The sequence below is a fragment of the Octodon degus genome, unplaced genomic scaffold (genome assembly GCF_000260255.1).
Source record: "Octodon degus isolate 3935 unplaced genomic scaffold, OctDeg1.0 scaffold00006, whole genome shotgun sequence".
Taxonomy (NCBI): Eukaryota; Metazoa; Chordata; class Mammalia; order Rodentia; family Octodontidae; genus Octodon; species Octodon degus.
In genome coordinates this window covers 22,220,754-22,232,614 of record NW_004524582.1, presented here as the reverse complement: position 1 = coordinate 22,232,614, position 11,861 = coordinate 22,220,754, and the positions used below count along the sequence as shown (strand labels likewise).

Sequence of the window (11,861 nt, the reverse complement as noted above, 5' to 3'; positions counted from 1 at the left end):
AAAAATGAGGTTGGGGATGCAACTTTCTATTTTACTGGAAATAATTTTAAAACCAATTTTGTTCCTGCAGGAACTGGCAGCGCGGTACGTTTCCTTGATCCCTTTCTTGCCCGACACAGCCTCATTCACCGGCGTCTGTGACCTCTGGAGCACGTCTGATGTGAGTCCTTCCTCCTCCCAACCTACTGCTTCCCGACATTAGCCGGGTGGCCCGATGGCCTAATGTCAGTCACCATGAAAACACACTTGGCCGCCTAGTCAGCAGCATGAGCAAAGTGCTGTAGTATCTTTTCTCTTGGATCATTTTTCTGACAGTTAAGTTAAAAAGAAAGTAATTGCACAAAGAATAAAAAATAAGACTTCTGTTGTTGTTTTGAGACAGGGTCATACTATGTAGTCCAAGACTGCTTTGAACTCACTGTGGAGCTTAGGCTGGCTTCAAACTTGTGGCATCCTCTTGCCTCAGCCTCACAAGTGCTGGGATGACAGGTGTGTGCTACTGCAAAAAATTTAAAACTTTAGATGTCTTGAAGCTGAATTATCCTCTTAGTAACATCTCACTTTTATTCATAAAAATCACAATGTATCCTATACTATAATTGGCATTGTATATTCCTTAATTTGTAGGCTTTCTAAAGCATGTTACATCATTATTTATTTCATATATACTTATGTCACCTGCTACATATCAGATACTGCCCTACATCCTGGCCTTAGCAAAATAAATATGGCTCAAAATAAACAAATAAATAAATAAATAAGGCTCCACTTCTACTGAATTTACAATTTTGTAGAGCACATAAACTTCCAAATTGATCTTAGTAATATGAAATATACATACCCAAAATATTAATTCTGCTTCTGGAACTTCCATTGAACTGTTTGTATTACACAGTATTATACAACTTTATTTGAAAAAAATGCCTAACTTAAAGAAATTTAAGTGTACTTTAAATTCTTTGTCCCCTATATATTGCGGCAACATGAGTGGTGATTTTAGGAAGGCATTTTCTACAACCTGAAGGGATCCATGTGAAGATATATGAAGTATGAAATCCATGTATGAAGTTCATGTACTAGAGCAAGACTGTCTAGGTATTTAAGAACCACGCCTTCACGCTCTCATCTGTAAAATTGGGAATAAAAGTACTTTCTTTGAAAGGTTCTCTAAGACTAAATGCATTGATGCAGGTAATATTCTATAGAGAGTATTTACCATACAGTGTAGAGTCATACACATCTAAAATGAAAACTAAAACTCTTTAAGTTGTTGTCCATACGCTAATCATACTGATTACTGTTCCAGAAATCTACATCACTGCCAATGTTATAGAAGACACTATGTCCACTAAAAGTGTTAAAGATCGTCAACTGGCACAGCGGGCATGGTGATCCACACCTGTACACCCAGCACTTGGGGGGTTCAGGCAGGTGGGTCTCTGTGAGTTCAAGACCAGGTCAGACTACACAGTGAGCTCAAGGCCAACCTGAACTACATACCAAGATCCTGTCAAACAGCAAAAACCAAAAATCATCCATGTACTACTAAAATTGGGAAAGGATTTAAAAAATAATGTTTTCTACTTTAAGCTATTAAACCCCACTGTGACTTGCTAAAACCCTGTGTGCCCAATCAGAGGAAGCATTCAGTCACACCCCACCTTCTTCTTTTCTTCTTGTCAGCAATTTCTTGATCTCCTGGCTGGAGATGAAGAGGAACACGCAGTGCTGCTGTGTAATTACTTCCTGTTCCTGGGGAAGAAGGCCTGGCTGGTGATGGGCAACGCGATTCCTGAGGTGAGGTCGTGGGGCCTGGCTTCTGCACAGGAGTGCCGTTGTCCAGCCCAGTCCAAGGATGAGACTGGTCTTCGTAACAAGTTGAAGTTACTAGGAAAGCAGCCCAGAAAATGCCCTAACAGGTAGCCAGAACTACCAGTGAGACAAGAAATGTTTTGAAGTGTTCCTCAGTCCCTCAGCAGCATTTCAAATTGCTTTTTGGCAAAGCTGGACCTCTACCATTCAAGGCCCCAGTTAACTGTGCTTTTGTAGAAACCTCTCCCATCCACTCCCAAGAGCTGTTCATATCCTCTATGCATTTGTATAAACACGTATCAAATGGAAAATGCTTTCCTAGAAATAATGATCCAAAATGATCAGCTTTCTAGATACCTAAATGGCAGTTTTATTCACTCTAAGAAGAAATGCCAGTGACTTCTTACTTCCATTAGAAGTGTACAGCCAATTTTGAGATATTCTGGTCGAGTCAAATAACTGCTAACCTTACTTAGACAGCACTAATATCAGATCTGAGAATTCTGCAAAAAAAAGAAAATGCATGTTTAAAATCCAATGCAGCCTAGAATTACAAAATAATTTCCACCATTTGTCATGGAGTCTTTGGATCTAACCAAAGCAACAAAAATGTTTGTGCAAAACATCTTGTCCCCCCAGTGTACAGAACTGAGAGAGTAAATAACATCCAAAAGGTACAATAGATACCTTGAGAGGGAGACCACTCAAAAGGAAAGAACAGCTGGAATGAGGGAAAGGAAGAAAGAAAGAAGGGGAGGAAGACGGGTATACAGAGACAAGATAGCTTAGGTCAGTGTACTACTAATTTCTGTCAGTTGATTGAAAGGAACACTTGGCGTTTATACTGTGTGATCGATCTATACATCTATGTCTGGTTACCACAGCAACTACTCTGAAGGTGACAATTTGCAATATAACCATTGTTAATTTCCATCAGCCTGTTTTGAAATTCTGTATCTTTTTAAAATTCTCTTTAAAATAAAAAAGTGCAAATTACTACTGACCTTAATTGTATAATTCATCCCAAACTGCTTTTAATATCTGCTTTTCTTCAGGGGCCAACTGTCTATGTGCTAACTTGGGAACAAAATCACTACTTCATATGGAATCCCTGCAGTGGACATTTTTATGGGCAGTTTGATACATTCTGCCCCTTGAAAAGCGTGAGCTGTCTGATTGGTCCTGATAATGTAAGTATTACCATTTCTTCTCCAACTTGGTCACTTCCTGTTATTTTTTAAATTCAGTTCACTGGTACATTTTACATATATGTAACGATCGCACTCATCGTAGGGAATTTGTACCTGTTCCTGACATATCTTCATTCACTTCTCCCATTCCCCTCCTCTCCCTTCAGTCCCTCATCCCTTCCTTATTTACAAAATCTTAGTTTCTATTTTCCCCTTTTGTTGTTTTTTCTTTGCCCTTCCTTCCTTACCCTCTCCCCTTTCCCAAGTTACCCTTCCTTTTTGAACAATGTCTTCTTATTTCATGATATCTATTATACCTGCTGGTCCTTTTTCACATTTCCAGTCTTTCATACCAGAGAACCAAGGTGACATTACACATATGTTAAATTATTGCACTTAAGAGTATGGTCTCAAGGTGCAACCATTTACCTAAAAATGGCTTGAGTTTATTTTTTTATGGCCAAGTAGTACTCCAGCATTTAAAAGCAACCATGTCTTCTTTACCCACTTACCAGCTGATGGACATTTGGGCTGTCTACAAGATTTAGCTAGTGGGGCTGGGGAAATGGCTCAGTAGAATCAGTGCTTGCCTGGCAAGTGCAAGGGCCTGAGTTCAATCCCTGGTTCCACCAAAAATCAAAAAACCTACAAGATTTAGCTATTAAAACCGTGCTATCAGGCCAGGGAGGTGGCTCAGTGGAATAAGTGCTTCCCTGGCAAGCGCAACGGCCTGAGTTCAATTCCCAGTTCCGGGAAAAAAAAAGTGCTATTATAAACATGGGTGTGCATATGTTGATGTGGAAAGATGTTTTTTGTTAAATTATTTTATTTATTTATTTATTTTGTGTGTGTGTGTGGCCAGCTCAGCCCACCAGGGGGCGGGGCTGGCTGGCATGTGGCGCTGGGGGATTGAACTGTGGTCCCTGTGCTTTGGTTGGCTTAGCTTGTTCTAAGTAGGTCCTTTAGACCACTGAGCCATCTCACCAGCCCTGGAAAGATGTTTTTAATTCTTCGGGGAAGATACCAAGAAAGGGAACAGCTGGGTCAAGTGGGACCTCTAGTCCTAGATTTTGAGGAATCTCCCCACTGATGCCCACAGTGGTGTCACCAGTCTACGTTCCCACCAGCAGTAGAGGAGGTTTCCTTTTTCCCCACAGACTCATCAGCATGTTAGTTATTGATTTCTTGAGAACCAATGATGCTGAACTTTTCCCATATATTTGCCATCTGAATTTTTTCATCTCAGAAATGTTTATTCATTCCAGATGCCCATTTTTGGATTATGGCTTTAAATCTGGGGGGAGGATATTTTTTGAGTTCTTTATATATTCTAGATATTCTGCCTTTGAAAAACAGCTGCCAAAAATTTCTTCTCACTCAGTGGATTATCTCTTCACACTGCCGGTGATTTCTTTTGCGGTGCGAAAGCTTTTTTTAGTAAGATACAATCCCATTTGTTCTTTCTTTGTAAAAGTTCTGGTTCAATCATGGTCTTGTTCATCAATTCTCTGTCTACAGTTCTGTCTTCAAGGGTTCTTAGTCTCTCTTCCAGCAGACTTAGTGCTTCTCTCTTAATAGTTTCATCTTTGATACATTTTCACTTTAGTTGGGGACATGGTGATAGACATGTGTCTGGATTTAGTATTCACCATGTGAAAAGTCAGTTTTTCTAGCACCATTTAATAAATAGGCTCTTTCTTTTGATGAAGGTGTTTGGCCCCTTTATCAAAGGTAAGGCAGCTGAGCGTGTTTGCAGTTGTTTCTGAACCTTCTAATCTGTTCCACTGATTCATGGGTCTGTTTTCTTTTGCAGGGGAGAGGGAGTTTATGTTTGGTTGGCTGGCTTTTTTTACCAATACCATGCAGTTCTTATCACAGTAGCTTTGTAGTATAATTTCACATCAGGGATTGCGATGCCTTCTGCTTTGCCTTTGTTGCTCAGAACTGTTTTTGCTACTTTAGGTCTCTTCTTCTATTTCCAAATATATTTTACGGTTGTTCTAATTCTGTGAGTATGCTATTGATATTTTGACCAGGATTTGATTAAATTTGTATGGCAATTTTGGGAGTATGGCCGTTTTCACTATGTTGGCTCTTGCTACTCAAGAGCAAGGGATAATATTCTGATAACCTCTTTGATCTTGTTTTTCAGAGTACTGTAGCTTTCTTTCTTTCTTTTTGTTTTTTTTTTTTTTTTTTTTTTTTTTTTTTTTTTTGGAACCGGGGATTGAACTCAGGCCCTTGCGCTTGCCAGGGAAGCGCTTATTCCACTGAGCCATCTCCCCAGCCCACTGTAGCTTTCAATGTACAGACCTTTTATTTTCTTTGTTAAACTGATTCCAAAATATTTCATTTTTTTTCATCACTATTGTTAAAGTTGTGCTTTCTCTAATTCCTCTCTCGGTGAATATACAAGAAAGCCATTGATTTTTGAGAGTGGACTTTGTAACCAGCTACATGACTGATTTTAGCTATTAAACCTAAAAGTCTTATGGTGAAGGTTTTAGAGTTTTCTATGTACAATATCATGTCATCTGCAAATAATTATAACTTCTACTGTTTTTATCTTTACTCTTATTTCTCTTGTCTAATTGTTCCAGTTAATATTTCCAGAACTGTATTGAATAAGTGTCATGATAGTGAACATCCTTGCCTTATTCCCAGTTTTAGAATGAAAACTTGAATTTTTGACCATTGAGTGTGATGTTGGCTGTTGGTTTGTCATAGATGACCTTTATCAGATTGTGATAAATTACCGATTCCAATTTTCTATAAGGCATTTATCATGCATGGATGTTCAACTTTGTCAAATGCTTTTCCTGCATCTATTGAGATGATTATGTAATTTTTGTCCTTGGTTCTGCTCACATGGTTTGTTACATTTATTAATTTGCATAATGTTTAACCACCCCTTTTTGATGATTTGATGAATTGTGTTTACCAGTACCTTGTTGAAGATTTTTGTCTATCTTCATTACGGATATGAGTCTTAGTTCTCTTTTGGTTGGAACTTTCTCTGGTTTTGCTATTAGAGTAATACATGTCTCCAGGAATGAGTTTGGGAGTATTACTTGCCTTTCAATTTCCTTGAAGCGTTTGAGGGGCAGTGCCATTAGATTTTCTCTAAATTTCTTGTAGAATGCAGTAAATCCATCAAGATGTGGACTTTTCCTTGTTGCTATTTTTAATTACATCTTCACTTTTACTAATTTTTTTTATGTACTGCTTTTGTATCTTCTTTAGTTTTGGTAATTCATGTGTATCTAGGAATCTTCATTTCTTGTGTTTTGCATCTTATTAGAATACAAGTTCTTGAAATAGGTATTGATCTGGATTTCTGCAGGATCCACTGTGATTTAAGACTTTTCATGCATAAGTGCATAGATTTAAGTCTTTTCTTCCTTTTTATTTTTATATTATTATTTTTAAATGTATTTGGTTGTTACAGGGTCTCACTATAGAGCTCAGACTCATAGTGATAGTCCTGTTTTCAGCCTCCCCAGTGCTGAGATTACAGGTGTATGCCTCTATGCCTGGATTCTGTGGCTGCCTCAGCCCACCCTGGTAATTGAACTGTGGTCCCTGCACTTCCCTAAGCAGGTGCTTTAGTCCACTGAGCTATCTCACTGGCCACTCTTCCCTTTTCTTGATAAGACTGGCTAAGGATTTATCAATTTTATTTAATCTTTCAAAGAATTAACTCAATTCATTGTTTCTTTGTATTGTTTTCTTAGTCTCCATTGCATTAGTTTTTCCTCTGATCTTTATAATTTCCTTGAGCTTTGGTTTAGACTTTTTCTAAAAGCTTAAGGTTCAACATTAGGTTGTTTGTTTTCCTGATGTAGTTCACCACTATAAATTCCCATCATATGACTGCTTACACTGTATCTCATAATAGGAGCTGGGGAGATGGTTCAATAGAATAAATGCTTGCCTGGCAAGCACAAGGGTCTGAGTTCAATCCCTGGTTCTGAAAAAAAAAAAAAAAAACAAAGACTTCTACATTGTATCTCATCAGTTCTGGTATGTTATATTAGCATCACCATTTACTTTGTAGAAACTATCTCATTTCTTCTCATTTCTTGCATCTGGGTCTCAAGGTTGTGCAAAATGGCATTATTTAATTTCCATGAGTTTATAGTTTTTGTTCTTTTGCCATTGATTCTAATTTCATTGTACTATCGCCTAATAATATGCATCAGATGATTTCAATTCTTTTGTATTGACTTAAGCATGTTCTATGAACCAGTATATGGTCTATTCTGATGAATGTCACACGTGCTGCGAAACAAAATGTGTATTCTGATGTGCGGTAGAATGCTCTGTAGACGTCTCCTAAGTGCATTTGTTCACAGGTTTGGTTCAGTTCTGATATTTCCTTGGCTTTTTTTGTCTAGTTGATCTATTTGTGACAGTGGGTGTTGAGGCCCCTCGTTACAATTTTAATAGTGCTTATCTTAGTTACTTTTCTCATTGCTGTGACAAAATACCTAACACAAGTTAAAGCAGGAAAGGCTTATTTAGCTTATAGTTTGTAGATATTTCAGTCCATAATCTGTTGGCTCTAAGGTAAGAGGAGCACACGGAAGAGGAGCTAACAGTTCATGGCAGCAGACGACAGCAAAAGCTACAAGCAAGGAGGAAACTAGCCTCTTTCTGCCCTTTATATTGTACGCAGACTCCCAGCCCTAGGATAGGTGTTACACTCACACCCTTAATTCCACTGTTGGATCATGAATCAATCACAAACTCTAGGCTCAGCTACCTCTGAAAAGCCCATCCCCTCATGACATGAGGCTTTGAGGAGACATGTAGACACAAACCATGATATTTCGTCCCTGACTCCCTGAAGACTCATATACATTCATTTAATTAAAAGGCATTTAGTCCATCTCTAAGAGTTGTAGAAGTCCTCACAACTTCAGCATTGCTGAAAATTTCAAGTCCCAAGTCTCTTCTGAGAACAACTGATTACAATAAATATGACACCCTGACTAAAGTAGTAGTACAATCACCAATAACAACAGCACCAAGCACAGTCTAGGAAGTGACAAATGGAGGTAACTAGGTACCTGTACCAGTTGATACACTGTATCAACTTGAGAAGTTTAGAAGTTTAATTAAGTGATTCAGCAGAAAGCCAGGATTATGAGTTTGTAAACATCCTCATCCTGCGCAAGAGGAGAGCGTGGACATTGTGTGAGCTCTACACTCCACCCCGGGGTAGCTTGTTTATGAGGCGGGAGAGGCTGGCTAGACGCAGCTGCTGCCGTCCCCTCTGCTCTTCCTGTTTTCTGCTGCCATGAGCTGCTGCTCTCTGCCATGTGCCACTCTTCCTTGGAGCCAGCCAAGTATAGATTGAAACCTCCACAAACTGTGAGGTTAGATAAACCTTTCCTTCTTTAATTTTGGGTGTTAGGTATTTTGTCCCAGCAATGAGTAAAAAGTAACTGAGATAGTACCTTTTACCATAAAGAGCAAGACCTACAGTTATACAACAAAATCCAACATAAACCACAAACTCGTATGTTGTGAGTTTCCTCTTGGTAGTGTGATTTTACCATGTGGGGAAGAAATTGAAGGAGGAGAAAGAAATAGATAAATGAATTGAAACACAGTGGAAGCAGTGTTGAAGAACAAAGAATGATCACTCAACTTTTCAGAAACTGAAGAACAGGAGAGAAAAATAAAGGAGAAAACAAAGAATACTGAAGCAAACTAGAAAGACTAGATATACTGTTCACTCACATGAAAATATTTTTTAAAATATCAGGAAGAAAAGAAAAAAAACAAGAGAGCCAGGTGTGTAGATCATGGCGGTGTGCTTGCCCAGCACGCCCAAGGCCCTAAATTTAATCTCAGCATAAGAGGAGAGGTAGAACGGATAAAACAATAAAAGTAAAAACCCAAACCACCAAAAAAGAAGACAGGAAAAGGAAAATGATATAAAACAATACAAATAACAAATCCCCCTGGCGCTCTCAGTACTCTGGTAGTGTCCAAGTCAAAGCCAAAGTCTGCACGAGGGAACCCCACCAAGTCTACATGCCCAGATGTGAGGCTGATTTTGGCCCTGGATGCAGGGCTTGGTGCCAGTGCCACAGATCCTATTTCCCTTGGAGGTCTGTCCACACCTCCGCCTGCTTCTCTGTGCTGCTCTCCCGGTGCTGTGGCGCCCGCAGACAGACAGCGTGAGGCTGCTCCCAACACGGCAGCCCTGGGAGGGGGAAGCATGGCTTCCCCTGCGGCACTCCGCGGGTCGTCTCTCCTCTCACACCACTGGGCAGGGCAGGGGCCGCGCTGTCAGACTCACCGCCCCTCCAACTCTGGCAGTTGGGAGCAGGCTGCCTGCTCCCCACTCACGGCCCCCACAGTCTAAGGCTGCTGAGGTCCTGCATCTCCCTCTCGACGGCTGGGACAGTGCACGACAAGGCTATTCTACTCCCTTTCACCGCTGCCTCTGTGGTCCCTAACCATGTTGTCACTAGAGGTGCATTAGCTTCTATGGTGCATGACACAAAAGCTGGCGGCTCATGGGGGATAGAGCACCATCCTAGTCACCTGCCCCGTGTGTGCTAGCAAAACTTGCTGCCAGGGGGCCAGGGAGACGGCTCAGTGGAATAAGCCCTTCCCTGGCAAGCGCAAGGGCCTGAGTTCAATCCTTGGTTCCGCAAAAAAAAAAAAAAACTTGCTGACAGAATGCAACATTCTCTGTCCTGCAGGTTGCCATGCTGGTTGCAATGTTATTGCAGGCTGTCAGTTGTGTTAGGAGCGTCTTAGAATGGCAGTTCTTGCTCTGCCATTTTATAAAGTCCTATGCCTATGTTTTATCCACACATCTCTTGTTCCAGATTGATTCTGACATCAGGACATATGTCCCTCCCTTTGTTCCAATTATTTTATGTTTTTAGATGATTTTGTCTGTGTAACTCCATTGTGGTTCTCTATTCAGCCACAGTGAATCACTATTTTTTAATTGGCCATTTACTTAATTATATATTTAAATTTTTACAGCAATCTAATAAACATATAAATGTACATCAATTTTTTAAATGTAGCAAAGATGGTGGCAGAATTAGTCACCTGAATGGTTCCAAATGAAACTTCTGGTTGTCCTGGTCACTTTCTAGCAAAATATTCAACACCTACAAGTTAAAAGAAGAAAGGCATATTTCCGCTCATAACTTGTAGAGGCTTCAGTTCACAGTCAGCTGGCTCCAAGACGGGACGGCATGGCAGAGGGGTCTGGCGTAGGAGGCTGCGCGTGGCAGGGCAGGCAGGAGGCAGAAGCTGCAAACCTGCCTTCGCCCTTGTCTTTATACACCCAGGCTGTGGGCCTACTGCTGGTGCCACGCACTCCCAGGCAGGGGCTGCTCTCCTCAGCGATTCCACCACACACAGTTATGCTGAGCCGGCCGGCAGAACGGTCAGTCGTCACACCCATTATGCAGTGTCACACGCGGTGGTCCAGCCCCAGCCCAAAAGCCCCAACTCCAAGTGCGTGAGGCTGCAGGGGGCATCTAGATCCAAGTTGGGAGACTACTTACACAACTTACATATTTTTATTTATAAACTACACACACACACACAAACACACACACATATGCATCACTCTTATAAAAAAAAACTTTAAATATGAGCAATTAGAAAAATCTAATAATTCATTTCTATATTCCTGGAATATGTACCTTACTCTGAAGATAATTCAACTTTTTAGGATTGCTTCTAAAATTAGAGTTAGGACTAGGGAGATGGCTCAGTGGAATAAGTGCTCCCCTGGCAAGCACAAGGGCCTGAGTTCAATCCCCAGTTCCGCAAAAATAAAATAGAGTTAATATATGCCAATACCTAGCAAATTACCTGTCTTTCATGGGCATTCAAACAGCAACTATCATTAATTACAGATACGAAAAAGTATAGTGGAGCTCTGTTTGCATGTTAATTATTTTTAATTGAAGTCTTTATAATAGTTTTTGGTAAGCTCCATTTGAATTTAGAGGATCACTTCAAAATCATTAGTAATCAAGCAGGATTAATAGGCATTCACAAATCGCTTACAGAGCTCCACTTTCTGCCAAATTATTAGCTCTGAAGATAATCACTGTGTGGCTGACTAGTTCTTATAAAGCTAATGTTTCACGAGGAACAAAGATCTCTTCTCCTCTTGCATAAACAGCAGTGGCCTGCATCCCTGGAGCAGCTGAGTGTATCCTATGCCAGGCCCTGACCACAGCCCACATCCTGCGCTGGCCTGGCACCTCCAATTTTAATGTGTGTACTGCTAAAGCGAGCACAGCCTGGCACTTCCAAACCATGGCTACTCGCCATTCTACTACACCACCTCTGGATGCTCAGCTCTTGTCCTGCTCTTCTTTTGAAAGAAATAACTTCTCTCCTTCCCACTGTTGTTTCCACTTCTACTCCAAGCCTTGGATCTGTAAGAATCAGCTTTCTCATTAGGCATTCACAAATAATACCCCAAAGCCTGATCATAAAGGAGGAGCCCAAAACCGGCATCCTTCACAATATTGCTAGATACATGATCAGACACCAGACGGTTGGGCATTCCTGCAATACCTTAACAGTGCTGGAATCTGCAGCATGGTACTAAGGAAGTTAAAGTTTGAATGTAACCACTTTATTTAAAAGGTTTTTTCCTTTAATTTAAATGAAATAGGGTTGAAGTGAACATGATTTTGTTGACCATGTTCGTGAATTATAGATGCAACATGCATTGGTAGAATCGTGTGATGGTCTTTTGTGATCCTTAATTTTTACATATCCCAGTCTCTGTATGTATCTGCATAGACAAAAAAACAAACTCCTGCTTTACTTTTATTGAAGGGTTTCCAGGACTGC

General features: G+C 40.4%; 1 protein-coding gene across 3 annotated transcripts in view; it reads left to right on the top strand.

Moving 5' to 3' along the window:
* The window catches only part of Cc2d2a (coiled-coil and C2 domain containing 2A), a 123,905-nt gene that overhangs the window by 103,614 nt on the left and 8,430 nt on the right, over window positions 1–11,861 (top strand). For all 3 annotated transcript variants that reach the window (XM_023699587.1, XM_023699596.1, XM_004624556.2), the window contains 3 exons: window positions 71–160; window positions 1,684–1,797; window positions 2,868–3,002. In XM_023699587.1, coding sequence (XP_023555355.1) covers window positions 71–160; window positions 1,684–1,797; window positions 2,868–3,002 — 339 coding nt within the window. The remainder of the gene's footprint in view (window positions 1–70; window positions 161–1,683; window positions 1,798–2,867; window positions 3,003–11,861) is intronic.